Source organism: Hippopotamus amphibius, chromosome 16 (genome assembly GCF_030028045.1).
Source record: "Hippopotamus amphibius kiboko isolate mHipAmp2 chromosome 16, mHipAmp2.hap2, whole genome shotgun sequence".
Taxonomy (NCBI): domain Eukaryota; kingdom Metazoa; phylum Chordata; class Mammalia; order Artiodactyla; family Hippopotamidae; genus Hippopotamus; species Hippopotamus amphibius.
The window spans coordinates 54,495,816-54,512,099 of record NC_080201.1 but is presented as its reverse complement, the minus strand read 5'-3'; the positions used below and the strand labels follow the sequence as shown (position 1 = coordinate 54,512,099).

Here is a 16,284-nt window from a genome sequence, read left to right as displayed (position 1 = left end):
TTTAGTAATTTTATTCATTTCACTTTTCATAGTTTTACAGCTTTAGTAAAAATAATGGTCACTGTAAATTAGTACAAAATGGAAGTGGATGGAAAAATAACCCCAAGCCCTCCTTGAACCCCCCCTCCCAAAACTAGCTAGTATATGGCAAGTATTCTTTTCATACATTATCTTTAGGCATATATGCACTTTGAGAGATCATTTATATCAAGTGGATCTTACCAAGAGGGTTACAATCTATTTCTCCCGTTACACTATATGTGCTTCCATGTCACCATTTTAGTGGATCTGCTAGAAAGATTCCACCTGAAGGAATCCCTTTCCACTCTCAATACTTCACAGAGTTTATCACCAGCACAGACTCGCCAAAACCTTGAAGGTATGCATCCTGACTGAAGTCATTAACACATTTCTCATTCTCAACGATTCTTGCCACTGTGGACTTTCTGATGGTACGTCAGCCGTGAACGGTGACTGAAGTCCTTACCACATACATCACACTTGTACGGTTTTTCTCCTGTGTGGACCCTCTGGTGGGCTTGAAGCCGTGAACTCTGACTGAAGCCCTTCCCACACTCCTCACATTTAAATATTTTCTCCCGAGTGTGAACACTCAGATGGACTCTAAGATTGGAGGGGAGACTGAAGGCCTTCCCACACTCCTCACACTTGTGGGGTTTCTCTCCTGTGTGGACCCTCTGGTGATGACGCAGATTCAGGCTCCGCCCGAAGCCTTTCCCACACTCCTCACATTTGTAAGGTTTTTCGCCGGTGTGGCCCCTCTGGTGGTATATAAACTGTGAACTGTATCGAAAGCCCTTTCCACACACGTCGCATTTATAGGGCTTCTCGCCAGTGTGGACCCTCTGATGTGATTGAAGCCCAGAGGACTGGCTGAAGCCCTTCCCACAGACACCACACTTGTAGGGTTTCTCACCAGTGTGAACCCTCTGGTGGACCCGAAAATCTATGGCCTGACTGAAGCTCTTATCACACGCCTCGCATTTGTAGGGTTTCTCTCCTGAGTGGACTCTTTGATGAGCGTGAAGGTTTGATCTCCAACTGAAGCCCTTCCCACACGCCTCACATTTATATGGTTTTTCTCCAGTGTGAATGACTTGGTGAAGTTTAAGATTTGAACTGTAACTGAAGTCCTTACCACACACATCGCATCTGTAGGGCTTCTCCCCAGTGTGGACCCTCTGATGGGTCTGAAGCTTTGACGACTGACTGAAGCCCTTCCCGCACGTCTCGCATTTGAAGCGTTTCTCCCCGGTGTGGACGTTCTGGTGGACCTGAAGATTTGAAGCCTGACTGAAGCCCTTCCCACACTCCTTGCATTTGTAGGGTTTCTCTCCCGTGTGGACGCGGAAATGGATGTGAAGATCTGTGTTACGGGTAAAGCCCTTCCCGCACACCTCACACCTGTACGGTTTCTCTCCAGTGTGGACCCTCCGGTGGCATATCAAAGGCGAATTGTGACTGAACCCCTTGCCGCAGACATCACATTTGTAGGGTTTCTCCCCAGTGTGGACCCTCTGATGTATGTGATAGTGTGCGGCCTGCGTGAAGCCCTTCCCACACTCCTCACACTTATAGGGTTTCTCGCCCCTGTGGACCCTCTGGTGAACGCGAAGGTTAACGCTCCAGCCAAAGCCCTTCCCACACTCTTCACACTTGTATGGTTTCTCTTCGGTGTGCACTCTCTGGTGGCACTGAAAATTTGAACTTTGGCTAAAGCATTTACCGCACTCCTCGCATTTGTAAGGCTTCTCCCCAGTGTGTGTCCTGTAATGGATGATAAGGCCTGTGCTGCTACTGAACCCCTTGCCACAACTGTCACACCTATAGGACCTCTCTCCTGGGTGGTGAGATTGACGAGGATGAAAAGAGTCCTTATGGAAACCATCACTGGATTCCTGATATGTATTGACTTTCCCTCCCGGGTGAATTCTCTGCTGAGTTTGCAGATGGGAGTGTTTCTCTCCCAGCTGAACACCTGGATGAATTGGGAGCACTGGGCTATAACTGAAGCTTCTTCCACACTCTCTACAGGGATGCGATGTCTCTCCTTTGTAGGGTTTCTGTTCTGTGTCAGTTTTAACAGGAACACCCAGAGATGATTTCTTCATGAAGGCTTCACATATACGCAGGTTATTTTTCCCATTCATTTGCTTATCTCTGCTCTGATTCTCTGACTTGCTCAGATACGTATTTCCACAAGAATCCTGGGTTCTCAAAATCAAAAAGTCTTCCAGGTAACTGGAACCATCTCCTTTATGATTCATTATATGGTTCTCATTTTCAGACACCTGAAGAGAATTGCCTTGTAGGAACTGGGAACTCTTCCTCTGAAGACATCCGGTTAAATCACTTGCAACCTGTTTCCAGAATTGCCAGCAGGACAGCTCTTCATATGAAAGGTATTTTAATGCGACTTTTTGAAGAGTCTCCATCTCACCTGGATTCTTTCTGCCTAAAACAAAAAGCAATATTCAGAGGCCAGGACAAGTCAATGTTTTGGTCAGAAACATCTGGATTTCACACTTGGGATAAGGCCTTAATAAGCCAGAGGAAGGGTCATGTCACACCATTTATCCTTTCATTATGTTTTTCCGTGCAAATGGAAGCAAAGAATGGGGTCAACAGACTGTTCTCTAAATGCGACCCATCTAGAACCACAGATCTAACAGTTTAATAGGAGAGCTGTAGGTATGAAATCAGATGGCTGCAGGGCAACAAAGACAACCCACCTTCCAACCTACAGCAACGTCAATTAAAGGCCTACTCACCTTTTCCTTAGCAGGCTTGTGACAAGTGGGCTTCTACCCAATTAGGTTACAAAAGCTCAGACAGTAAGCACAGAACAGTATTTTAGGTCCCAGCAGAAATGATCTTCCAAGGGAAAATTTGGGAAGCAGTTGAGATAATAACATTCATTGTTCTAAATCTGGGAGTAATTCTGGTCTCTGTACAAAGAAGGGGGATAGGGAAAACTAATCTTGGACAGCTGAGAAAGAACTAGGGCGGAGGAAAGAAAGGGAGCAGACTCTTAAAGGCAGCCCTGAAAGGAGGAGAGGGAAAGTTATATTCGGCTTGAAAAGGTTTCATCCAGGAAGCTGCAAAGCTTGTCTTTTCTCTCATTCTCTGTGGGTCTCCCTGCTCAAATGTCACTCAATCGGGTGAGACCTTCCTATCACCCAGTATAAAATAATTCCTCCCCACCCCCACATGCCTTCCATTCTTCCCATCTGCCTTACTCTGATTTATTTTTCCCCATGGCACTTATTATTTGATTTACTACATACTTCCAGATTTTTTTTTCTGCCCTTTTAGATGAACTAGGATGTATCTATTATGAGGAAAACATGCACTTTGTCTTCTTCCTTGCTTTATTCCCACTGTAACAGAATTTTTCAAATTGCTGGCATAAATTAGTGAACTGTGAAATCAATTCCATACAGTGTGACATTAAAAAATTAAAAAAAAAAAAAAAGAAGAAGAAGAAGAAAGACATGAAAAGTGTATCAAAGCAGTAAGGGTGCCACTACATGAAATGCTTGTTTCAGCTGCAGACATACACATAAATATGCACATATGCAAACATGTTAATGTACACAGCAAAAAGGACTTCAGATTTGATTAAATTAAGGATCTTGAGCTGGGGAGATTACCTTGGATTCTCTGGACGAGCCCAAAGCAATCACAAGGGTCTGTATAAAAGGGAGACAGACTGGAACTCTCCCAGACCTCACCCTATGCATCTCCCTTCTGCCAATTCTAATCCGTATCCTTTTTTTTTTTCTGAGTTGTACAGATCATTACTTTTATTGTATTTCTTTGAAAATAAAAGTATTAATAACCATTTACTGAACGCTTAGCATGTGTCAGGCACATTCTAAGTGTCTGCTTGCATTACTTTATTTAATCTCCATGATAATCCTCTGGGGTAGCTCTTGCTTGCGGCCCCATGCTAGAGATGAGGGGACGGGGAATTTGTATCCTTTTTGCTATAATAAAATCGTAATTGTAAGTAGAGTGCTTTCCTGAGTTCTGAGTCATCCTAGCAAATTATCATGGAAACCGCTGAATGTGTAGCCAGTTGGTCAGAAGTGAGGCCCTGGCAACCCTAGCTGGTGTCTGAAGTATTGGTGGGCAGTCTTATGGAGGACTGTGCCCTTAAGCTGTGTACTCTGAGTGTTTGGTATCAGAACTCACTGCAACACGTAACAGGCTTCTCACACCGCTGTGACATCAACCAGTTAATACCACCAGGATGCAAGTTGCAGTGGAAAACTTATTTAGAAATTCTGTAATTTTCTTTCCTAATCAGGACTCTCTTCATCTCCACAGGTATGTCAATGCCTTTTGACTTCTGGAAATATTTGAAATAATTACCATATATGTTATATGATTGTTAGGTATTAGGTATTCAGGAATTCAGTGGGGAGTTGGCCTGTAGGGATGAGGTAGTTTGCATTCATAAGCAGCCAACTTGAAACTGTTACAAGACAACAGATGAACTGTAATGCCTGGCATCTTGGTACTGATAGTTTTTAATAGTTTAATGATACATTTTGATAACTGTGAATAGTTTTTATCTTCTAAGGTTAATAAGTAGGAATTGTTACATATTCAAAGATGTCTAAGAAATCAGAATTACGTTAGACATTCACAGGAAGGCAATGTTCCAATATGATCCATTCATCACACCAGGGCGCTCTAACCCCATAAGCCATCTGTAGGAGTAATAGAGATGTGACGTCCACTTGTCTCCATGATCTGCAGGCTTTGGGATTTCAGGAATCCTACAAAAACAAGACCTTTATTCTGTGCTCCTGTGACCTATACAGAACATTTTAGGTAGCATGGCTGCAAAGTCCTGAAATGTGTGGATGTTGAAGAGGTCAAAAAAACTTTTTGAGAAAGGGTGGCAGAAAATGCTACCAGATTTGTTAAAAGAGAGACTCAGTCTATCACACAAAACTGAAGCGTGACCATACACAGGCTCACAATTCCTGAGGTTCCGTTTACATATAAAAATGAGCCCCAGTGAAACTAATACAACATTGTAAATCAACTATACTTCAATTAAAAAAGAAAAAGAAAAAGAGAATGAGACCCTTTACAGTGATGCAAGTATGTAACATTACTGAATGAATCAAATGTGAAGCGACATGAGAAGGGAGACGGACAAAACGAAGACAGGTCACATCCACCAACCACTCTCAGAACTCCAGGCCTAATCTATCATGTTTGCATATAAGCTTCTCTGCTTCATTCTTCAGGCAGAGGGAGAGTATATACATTTACATTCCCTAGGAATAACTGATTTTTTATATGGGTAGAACTGAGGAATATGCAAATTAAAGAGAAAGGAAAGAAGGGGAGAGAAAGGAAGAGGAGGTCAAAAAGTTAAGTAAACAGTGAGGATCTGAGCCAGGGCAGGAGAACAGAGGGCCTTGAAAGGCTGGGGAGAAAAGTGAAACAGTGGCTGGTGATCTTGAGGATGAGGTACTCTGCACAGATGGGGAAGGCTGGGGTTGCTGGTCGGGAGAAGCTGGGAGGACAGTTTCCTCATTTCTACTCAAAAGAACAGTACTTTTTAAAGTAACATCTTCATTCAACAAGTATGTACTGAGCAGCTACTATGCAGAAGGCCCACCGAAGGCTCTGAGTAGAGACAGCAAATACAACTGCCCAAATTCCTACTTTACTGAGGAGATAGATGATAAACAAGTAAATAAAGACAGGTTAGTAGGTCAGGAGGTGATCAGCGCTTAGACACAAAATAAGGCGGGGTGAGGGCACGGAGAATGGAGAGAGGATGGCCTGTCTGATGAGACAAAATTTGAGCAAAGACCTGAGTGAGTAAGGGAGTGGCTGGGGGCCTCTACACTAAGGCAGAGAGCTAGTTGAAGGCTGGGAAGCGGAGGAGAACACTCCAAGGGGGCCAGGATGGCAGGAATGATCTAACCAAGGGTAAAAGGATGGGCGATCAAAGAGGAACTTGGGGAGGAGGCCAGATCAGGTAGGGCCCTGCAGTTCACTGTAAGGACTCGGAGTGAAATGGGCAGCCTTGGGAGGGTTTCGGGCAGAGGGATGGCATGATCTTACTTGCTTTCTAAAGAACCAGTCTGGCTATCACATGGAGGAGAGGTTACAGGAGTGCAAGGGCAGAAGCATACAGACCAGTGTGGGGGCTGCTGTCACCATCCAGGCAAGAGATGACAGCACGTGGACCAGAGAGGTTGTCAGGGATGTGGAGAGAGGCAGATTAGCTGGTACCTGAAATAACAGCTGCGCAGTTCTCACTGGAATGCCTGTTTCTTTGGGTTTCTCTCTCCATCGTCCAAAGCTTTTCTTCTGTCTCCAACTGGGATACCATATCTGGTTTGAAGGGAAGATGTCCTATGAAAAGGCAGATATATATATATATATATAAGATCTCTGTCCAAATTCTATAACCCGCAAGTGATATTTTAAGAATTTTTAAATCACAAACTGTAATAAGAAATAAATTCAGGAAAATACACTCAATATTTTGTAACAATCTATAAGGGAAAACATCTGAAAAAGAATATATATATATATAAAACTAAATTACTTTGCTGTACACCTAAAACTAGCACAACATTATAAATCAACTATACTTCAATTAAAAAAAAGAAATTTAGGTTGTGACCTAGTTCATGTCTATATATAGATAAAATCAGATTTAGCCAATGTCTGTCTTTATCATATTTTCCACACTCTCACACCACTTACTGCTAACAGTCAGTTTTAGCTACAATGTGAGGGGGTCTTGATAAGGAAGTCTGACAGTTTCTATTCTTGTTCTATTTTATACTATTTCACTGAAAAAAAAAAAAAGAAGAAGAATGTCAGTACAATGAGCTAAGTTGACTCCATGACCCACCAAAGTATAGAAGCTAAGCTGCCCATTTATAGTTCATGTAAAACATGGTTTCTCAGCTGAGGCACTACTGATACTCTGTACTGGCTAATTCTGTGCTGTGGGGGGTTGTCCTGTGCATCGTAGGATGTTTAACAGCATTACTAGATGGCAGTAGCACCCCTCCCTCAGCTGTGACAATCAAAACTGTATCCAGACATTACCAAATGTCCCCAAGGAGGCAAAATCACCCCTGGATGGAATTTTGCCTGAGCAGAGAGGGAACAGAAAAAGCTATGGATTGGAAAAACTTGTGTCTTCAAGGTCAGGGAACCATCTTGAAAGGTCCAAAGCTTTGAACAACTGAAGACCAGAGACTCTCAAGAGGGCTGAGGTTCAGGGTCTGAGAGTGCCCGTCCTCACCCACTGAGACCAAGTTGCGGAAGTTCTCCACCATCACATCCTGGTACAACTTCCTCTGGGCAGAGTCCAGCAGCCCCAGCTCCTCCTCGGTGAAGACCACGGCCACGTCCTTGAAGGTCACTGCCTCCTACAACATCAAACACATCACCTCAACCTTACAACCTCCACTGGAAGAAGGGCAACACCGATTTGGAGGGACTCCAGGCAGTTTTCAGTCCCAACACTTGTGAGTGATGTCACCTCCCTGCTGTCCCACTCTATCTGTGTTTTTAATGTTTGCAAAGTTCACGGGCCTTCAGTGACCCTCCAGGACAGGCACACAGCTCCTGCTCTGTGCTTTCAGGGCATATTCACCTACTGCCGCACGCACAGCTGAGTGAAGGCACCAGCTGAGCTCAAATGCTAAGGGTTTAATTACAGGACCCTGGGCAAATTCCTTTACCTCTATCTTAATTTCCTCTTCTCTATAATGGTATCTAAATCCCAATGTGTTTGAAAGGGTCAGATGAGTGAATATATGTAAAGCACTTACAACAGCACCTGGCACATAACAAGCATTCAATAAATCTGAGCAAGCAGTATCATTATAATGTCTTTCATTCCATTTTGTGCTGCATAGTATAGTATTCCTTAGAACTGATGACTTAGCTTTAATCAATCCAAATAAAGCACAGTTACAAATTTTTACTTATCATCAATACTGCAAAGATCCTTTGACAGAGATCTTAGCAAAGAAGTAGCAACTGCAAAGTCATAGAATAGAATATGCACTTGAAAATTTTTGAAAGCATAATGGCAGACTTCCCTCTCAAAAGGTTTTCCCAATTCACCTTTCGTATGAGAGATTACAAACGTTTCTGCATCTAGACTGGCCAAATAAGACATAATTGCTTAAAAAAAAAAAAAAACTTCAACAACGTAAGTGAAATAAATAGAAAGCTTTTATTAATGTTTGTACACATTTAGTTATTAAATTATTTTCTTCATAAATTTATGTTCCTTTATTGTGACACTCATTTCTTTTTCTTTTTTAATTTAATTAATATTTTTTTGGCTGCATTGGGTCTTCATTGCTGTGCACGGGCTTTCTCTAGTTGCTGTGAGCAATGGCTACTCTTTGTTGTGGTGTGCGGGCTTCTCACTGCAGGGGATTCTCTTGTTGCAGAGCACAGGCTCTAGGGGTGAGGGCTTCTGTAGCTGTGGCACACCGGCTTACTTGCTCCGTGGCATGTGGGATCTTCCTGGACCAGGCTCGAACCCACGTCCTCTACATTGGCAGATGGATACTTAACCACTGCGCCACCAGGGGAGTCCCATTTCTTTTCCTTATATTTCAATTGGGTCTTACTTTATCTTACTAATTTTAAGAAGAATTAGAGATATTAAACCTTTATCTAATGTTTATAAGTGTATCCCATCAATTCAAGTATTGCAAACATATAGCTATGAATGCCTGGGAGAAAGGAATATGAGAAAGTGAAAAGATGTAGTTTGTAAACAGGGTAGTAGAGTAAATTATTTTTGTCTGTTTCAAATTTCCACAATTTTTTCAAAGATTGCTTTGTGAAATAATAAAGATAATAAAATAAAACAAACAGTCTAGCACACAACATGCACTTAAGGTGTGCTGTGTTCACTAACCTCTCTAAGGAAGAGAAAAAAGATGTGTCCAATCTTTGAGAAATAAAATCCCTTAGGAGAGAGAAAGCAATGCCTTACTTACCTGAAACTTGGTCATTTTCTCCCGCTCCTTCTGGGGAAGGTCAGAGTCATGAGAAGGCATACCTGGGAAAGGACAAAGAAGCCATGAGATGCATGCCAAGGTCTGCATGTGGATCTCTGCAGAAATTATACATGAGCACTTGTGCTCCCAGGCAGATGGGCTCACATACAACTTGGTAAGCACACTTTGGTGTAGACTGCAGCTAACAACAGGATTGTCGGCCAGTGGCCACTGGACAGTGAACAACCTGCACAACCAAACGCTGTATCCCTACCATAAAGATTTCTGATCCTAGCATAAACAAAACAAAAAGACAACCTATGGTCTGGGAGAAAATATTTGCAAATGATGTGACTGACAAGCGATTAATTTCCAAAATATACAAACAGCTCATACAACTTAATATCAGAAAAACGAACAACCCAATCAAAAAATGGGCAGAAGACCTAAACAGACATTTCTCCACAGAAGACATACAGATGGCCAACAGGCACACGAAAAGATGTTCAATATCACTAATTATTAGAGAAATGCAAACCTAAACTACAATGAGGTACTACCTCACACTGCTCAGAAGGGCCATCATTAAAAACTCTACAAATGATAAATGATGGAGAGGGTGTGGAGAAAAGGGAACTCTACACTGTTCATGGGAATGTAAATTGGTGCAGCCACTATGGAAAACAGTATGGAGTTTCTTTAAAAAGCTAAATATAGGGCTTCCTAGGTGATGCAGTGGTTAAGATTGAACATGGGTTCGATCCCTGCTCCAAGAAGATCCCACATGCCACAGAGCAACTAAGCCCGTGAGCCACAGCTATTGAGCCTGCGCTTTAGAGCCCGTGAGCCACAACTATTGAGCCCATGTGCTGCAACGACCGAAGCCCACGTGCCTAGAGCCCGTGCTCTGCGACAAGAGAAGCCACGACAATGAGGAGCCTGCGCGCCACAATGAAGAGTAGCCCCCACTCACCGCAACCAAAGAAAGCCCGTGCACAGCAAAAAAAGAGACCCAACAGAGCCAATTTAAAAAAAAAAAAAAAAAAGCTAAATATAGAGTTACCATATGATCTGCAATCTCACTCCTGGACATATATCAGGACAAAACTCTAATTCAAAAAGATATATATTACACCTATGTTCATAGTAGCCCTATTTACAATAGCCAAGACATAGAAGCAACCTAAATGTCCATCGACAGGTGGATGGATAAAGAAATTGTGGTATGTATACACAATGGAATATTACTCCGCCAAAAAAAAAAAAGAATGAAATAATGCCATTTGCAGCAACATGGATGGACCTAGAGATTATCATACTCTAGACAAATATCATATGATATCACTTATATGTGGAGTCTAAAAAAATGATACAAATGAACTTATTTGCAAAACAGAAATGGACTCATAGACATAGAAAACAAACCTATGGTTACCAAAGGGGATAGCGGGTGGGGAAAGTGACGTAGGAGGAGTGGGGAATAAATCTGGAGTTTGGGATTAACATATAGATACTACTATATATAAAATAAACAAACAACAAGGACCTACTTTACAGCAGAGGGAACCATACTCAATATTTTGTAATAGCCTATAATGGAAAAGAATCTCAAAAAGAATATATATATGTAAAACTGAATCACTCTGCTGTATACTTGAAAGTAATGCAATTGTAAATTAACTACACTTCTATCTAAAAAGAAAAGAAGACTAGGGAATTCTCTGGCACTGTAGTGGTTAGGACTCAGCGTTTTCACTGCCACGGCCCAGGTTCAACCCCTAGTGGGGGGGGGGACTAAGATCCCACAAGCCATGCACTGCAGCCAAAATAAATAAATAATTAAAAATAAAAAAATTTTTTTAAAAAGAATAATAATGAAAATAAAGTCTAAAAAGAAAAAAGAAAAGATTTCTGATCCTGCACATGGCAGGAAGTGAGAAAATGAGAGGCAATGTAACAATGTGTGGGTTTAAAAAAAGCAACCAAAAAGCTAGTTTAAAAAAAAAAAAAAAAATCATACCCACCTCATACAGTTGTTCCAAGGATTCAGTGAGTAGATGGAAAGTTCCAAAAACCAGGAGTCCCTTTTTCTTGTAGCTGCAAAAAAGCAGATGATCCTCTACATCATAAACTGTATTTGTTGTATAAATAAATAAATAAATAAAATAAACTGTATTTGCAAATGTCTTTTCTAACAAAAACAACAAAAGAGATCTGAAAGGCATCTGGACTTCATATATGATTGCTCTCTTATGAAAGTCACCTTTGTTTTCTGAAAGCCCTGATTCTGACTTAAAATTTCTCCTTACTTAAGAATTTGTCACCTAGCTCACGTATTAATTTTCTAAAAAGTATCATTTCGGGTCGATTTATTTCGCTGAAGCCAGAAAAGGCTTATTGGGAAAACCTTTTCATCCTTTGTTCATGGAGATAAAGAAAAACAAAAAGAAAAGAGAATGAGGCAAAATAAAAATCAAGAATCATGGAAGGTGAGACAGGGAGGGCGGGAAGGAGTCGCGGGAGGGAGGGGATATGGGGATGTATGTATAAATACAGCTGATTCACTTTGCTGTGCAGCAGAAACTGACAACCGTGTAAAGCTATTATACTCCAATAAAGACCTAAAAAAAAAAAAGCTGATCTGGGAAAGAAAAAAATAAAAGAAACATGGACAAAAGGTTGAAAGGCTCTAATATGTGTCAAATAGGAGTGTGAGAAGAAGGGAATGGAAGCAACTGCAGAGAGGTCTTACTGCAAGAGATAACTGCTGCATTCACATATAGAGACTCTGAACAGTATAAATAAAAATACGTATACTCCTAAACAAATGACAGTGACACTCAGGAATGCAAAGGATAAATACATAACTAAAAACAACAAAAATCCTTAAAGCTCCCAGGAAGAAAATATAATTTACCTAATAAAAATGACAATTAGATTGACAGAAACTGGGATGCAGAATGGAGATCTAAAATAAATGAATACTAATTCTAAAATAGAAAAAAAAATCACGACGATTTCTATGCTCAACTAAACAGCTATTTATATGAGAGAGGAAGAAAAACATTTTAGCTGAAAAACAAAAAGAAGAAAATTTACAACTAAATGAACCCTGAAAGAAGCGATGGTAAGAAAACATGTAAATATGTTGGAAATATTTTTGTTAAAAGAAAAAACAAAAAACTAGAATGATATGACAAATTTTGAGGGTGGTTATAATAAAAAGTAGACCTATTGTTTGTAGATTTCTTGATGACGGCCATTCTGACTGGTGTGAGGTGATACCTCATTGTAGTTTTGATTTGCATTTCTCTGATAATTAGTGATGCTGAGCATCTTTTCATGTGCTTCTTGGCCACCTGTATGTCTTTCTTTGGTGAAACATCTACTTAGGTCTTCCACCCATGTTTTAATTGGGTTGTTTGTTTTTTTGATATTGAGCTCCTAGATGGGTAGGATTGGTGGGGGGTGTGGGTCCACGAGGGAGGGGATACATGTATACATATAGTTGATTCACTTTATTGTACAGCAGAAACTAACACAACATTGTAAAGCAATTATACTCTAATTTTAAAAATGAAAATAAATAAAAAGTAGACCTATAATCTAGCCTACAGTTGGAAAAAAGAAAAAGAAAAAGTGGTACGGGGAGCCATCATCAAATTTCAAGTGTATTTTTATTTAGTTTCTATATTTTTCAGAATGAGAATACATGCTGATTAACTTTAGTATTTGTTGAGACAGATATCGTTTTTAAAAGTTAAAATACAAGACTACATAATTTCCAAATCAGTTGAGGGTAAATAAAAAGGGATAAACTGAACTGAAGACAATAAAGGAGAATAAAAGAAAGAAATGTAAAGCATGGTGATTTAAAAATAAGTATATATTTTAAGAATACTTTATGTAAATCAACGAAGTTAGAACACACCCTCACACCATACACAAAAATAAACTCAAAATGGCTTAAACACTTAAATATAAGACAAGACAAGGACTTCCCTGGTGGCACAGTGGTTAAGAATTCCGCCTACCAATGCAGGGGACATTGGTTTGAGCACTGGTCCAGGAAGATCCCACATGCCACAGAGCAACTAAGCCGATGTACCACAACTGCGGAGCCTGCGCCCTAGAGCCTGAAAGTCGCAACTACTGAGCCCTCGTGCCGCAACTGCTGAAGTCCGAGTGCCTGGAGCCCATGCTCTGTAACAAGAAAAGCCACCACAATGAGAAGCCCACGCACCACAACAAAAAGCAGCCCCCACTCTCCACAACTAGAGAAAGCCTGCGCATAGCAACGAAGACCCAATGCAGCCAAAATAACAAACAAACAAACAAACAAACACCATAAAACTCCTAAAAGAGAATGCAGGCAAAACATTCTCTGACATAAACCGTACCAAAGTTTTCCTTGGTCAGTCTCTCAAGGCAATACAAATAAAAGAAAAAATAAACAAATGAGACCTAATCAAGCTCATAAACTTTTGCACAGCAAAGGAAACCATAAATAAAATGAAAAGAATCTATGGACTGGGAGAAAATATTTGCAAATGATGTGATTGATAAGGGCTTAATTTCCAAAATATACAAACAGCTCATACAATTCAATAACAAAAAAACAAACAACCCAAACAAAAAATGGGCAGAAGATCCAAACAGACTTTTCTCCAAAGAAGATATACAGATGGCCAATAGGCACGTGAAAAGATGCTCATCATTGCTAATTATTAGAGAAATGCAAATCAAAACTACAATGAGGTACCACTTCACATCAGTCAGAATGGTCATGATTAAAAAGTTTACAAGTAATAAATTCTGCAGAGGGTGTGGAGAAAAGGGAACCCTCTTACATTTTTGGTGGGAATGTAAGTTGGTGCACATACTATGGAAAACAGTATGGAGGTTCCTCCGAAGACTAAAAGTAGAGTCGCCATATGATCCAGCAATCCCACTCCTGGGCATATATTCAGACAAAACTATAATTCGAAAAGATACATGCACCCCAATATTTATAGCAGCACTATTTACAATAGCCAAGACATGGAAGCAACATAAATGTCCATTGACAGATGAATGGATAAAGAAGATGTGATGTGTATATATATATATACATATATATAAAAAGATATTACTCAGCTATTAAAGAGAATGAAATAATGCCATTTGCAGCAATATAGATGAACCTAAAGATTATCATACTAATTAAAATCAGAAAGAGAAAGACAAATACCATATGACATCAGTTATATGTGGAATCTAAAATAGGACATATATGAACATATCTACAAAACATAAACAGATTCACAGACATAGAGAACAACTTGTGGTTGCCGAGGGGGCTGGGGGAAGGAAATATTGGGAGTTTTGGATTAACAGACGCAAATTTATACATAGGATCGGTAAACAACAAGGTCCTCCTGTACAGCACAGGGAACTATATTCAATATCCTGTGATAAACATAATGGAAAAGAAAATGAAGAATATAACTGAGTCACTTTGCTGTACAGCAGAAATTAACACAACATCGTAAGTCAAATATGCTTCAATAAAAATTTTTAAAAATATTTTAAAACAATACTTTAAAGTAAATTAAGCATTTTATATTTTTGAAATTTATTTATTTTAAAAAAACATATGTATGTGTGGTAGAAATACACACGTACATATTAACAAGCAATTAAACATTCTCAAGTGTATTCACCAGGTAAGCGAACATTTTCCTAGTGGTAACTTACTAAGTGAAGAAAACCTGATTAACTGAAAACAGATGACGGACCAAGAAAGACCCTTTCAGTAGTATGTACCTGGGGTTATGCTGTGAGGAGCCAAGAAGTCCTTCCTTCTTCCCCTTTCCGAACTCAGGACTGGCGAAGAATAGGATGCGGTGGAACAGCACGACTGTATTCGTCTCCCGGAAAAACTGCAGCGGACATTCCCAGGCTCTAGCGTGGGTGAATCGATGCTTCCTAAAAAACGAGATCGGGAAAGACTCGGTAAGAGCTGTCTTCTGACGGATGACAGAGGGCCATGGCATCCCTCCTCGCTCTCCCTTCACTGGGGCGTCCAGTTAAAAGAACTCTCGTGACAAAATTAACTGCATCAGTAGCAAGAACCAACCCGTTACGTGCCACCAGCGTTCAAAACTGTTGACACTTGATTCTAATCACAACCCTACCCAGCAGTGACCATCTCTCTTGCTATCTTACAGAGGAGAAAGTAGGGCGCACGGATAATCAACTCGCCACATATTGTACCGATAGAAGTAGCAGCGCTGCTTGGTAAGCGGGGGAGGAGAGCCGAGGGATTCCGCACTTCCGCCCTCCGCCTCTCAGCCTCCGCCGCCGGCCGCGACTTCTCCATCCTAAGACAGTCGGCTAGGTAAAGACTAGTCCCACGCTCAGGCCGAAAAGGCTCGGAAGGGTCGTGAGGGTGCAGAGTGGACTCACCTCCCGGGTCGAAAAAAATGGTGGCTTCCTCGCTTTCCCGGAGCGGAAGTGCCTCTAACTACACAGCGCTGGGGAACTACGCTTCCCAGAAGCCCAGAAACGCGCCGCAGCTCCTTGTTTCCGGATAGAGTTCAGGGAATACACTTCCCAGAACCCCTAAAGGAGCAAAGGCCACGTCCGCCCCCTTGGAGCTTTAAAACAAAACAACCCCAAACTCTTGGGCGTTCTCGGCCAACGACTTCCAGTATCCCCTTCATGCCATCCCATCACTCTGCCAACCTGAGGCAGTTTTCTGACGCCCGTGGAGTGTAGCTTTATCTCACTGGTAAACAAAACATGGTAACAAGTATTTGAAGTCAGAATCTTAAAAGAAGGACTGTAAGGGGACTTGTGTGGTGGTCCAGTTGTTAAGACCGTGCTCCCAGTGCAGGGGGCTGGGTGGATCCTTGGTCAGGGAACTAGATCCCACATGCATGACACAACTAAGAGTTTACACGCGCAACTAAGGAGCCCTCGAGCTGCAAGTAAGGAGCCAGTGAGCTTCAATTAAGACCCTGTGCGACCAAAAAAAACCCCAAAAAAACAAACCAAAAAAACCTCTTCTATTCTTATAAGTTGATTATTATTTCCATTACCAGAATGACAGAATTGATGTTTCAAAGAAACAAGACTGGGGAGAAGGGGGTAATACCTGAAATCATCCATATATCCATATAATACCTGAAATTATCCATATATCCATTTTTGAATTTCTCATTTATTGAACATGAATTCCTTCTTCTGTCATACACAGCCA

At 40.9% G+C, this 16,284-nt stretch overlaps 1 protein-coding gene across 4 annotated transcripts; it reads right to left on the bottom strand.

Annotated features, from left to right (window-relative positions):
* On the bottom strand, nucleotides 1-15,541 carry ZNF227 (zinc finger protein 227). 4 transcript variants are annotated; one of them, XM_057712022.1, is made up of 8 exons: nucleotides 15,297-15,482; nucleotides 14,847-15,008; nucleotides 13,076-13,244; nucleotides 11,066-11,138; nucleotides 9,042-9,103; nucleotides 7,319-7,445; nucleotides 6,289-6,411; nucleotides 1-2,476 (listed from the first exon to the last, which is right to left on the bottom strand). In XM_057712022.1, the coding sequence occupies exons 5-8, from the start codon at nucleotides 9,099-9,101 to the stop codon at nucleotides 420-422; spliced, it is 2,367 nt and encodes a 788-aa protein (XP_057568005.1). In that variant the 5' UTR covers nucleotides 9,102-9,103; nucleotides 11,066-11,138; nucleotides 13,076-13,244; nucleotides 14,847-15,008; nucleotides 15,297-15,482; the 3' UTR covers nucleotides 1-419. The 4 variants fall into 4 exon arrangements, with proteins under 4 accessions (XP_057568005.1, XP_057568003.1, XP_057568002.1 ...); XM_057712020.1 differs by lacking the exons at nucleotides 13,076-13,244; nucleotides 15,297-15,482 and adding an exon at nucleotides 15,489-15,541; XM_057712019.1 differs by lacking the exon at nucleotides 13,076-13,244.
* Nucleotides 15,542-16,284: the final 743 nt, after the last annotated feature.

Excerpts from the sequence above, each read along its gene's own strand:
- ZNF227 (XM_057712020.1), bottom strand. The coding sequence starts at position 9,101 with ATGCCTTCTCATGACTCTGACCTTCCCCAGAAGGAGCGGGAGAAAATG. Across the intron at positions 7,446-9,041 it reads AGAAAATGACCAAGTTTCAG|GAGGCAGTGACCTTCAAGGA; the intron begins GTAAGTAAGGCA and ends TTGATGTTGTAG. Across the intron at positions 6,412-7,318 it reads CCGCAACTTGGTCTCAGTGG|GACATCTTCCCTTCAAACCA; the intron begins GTGAGGACGGGC and ends GCCTTTTCATAG.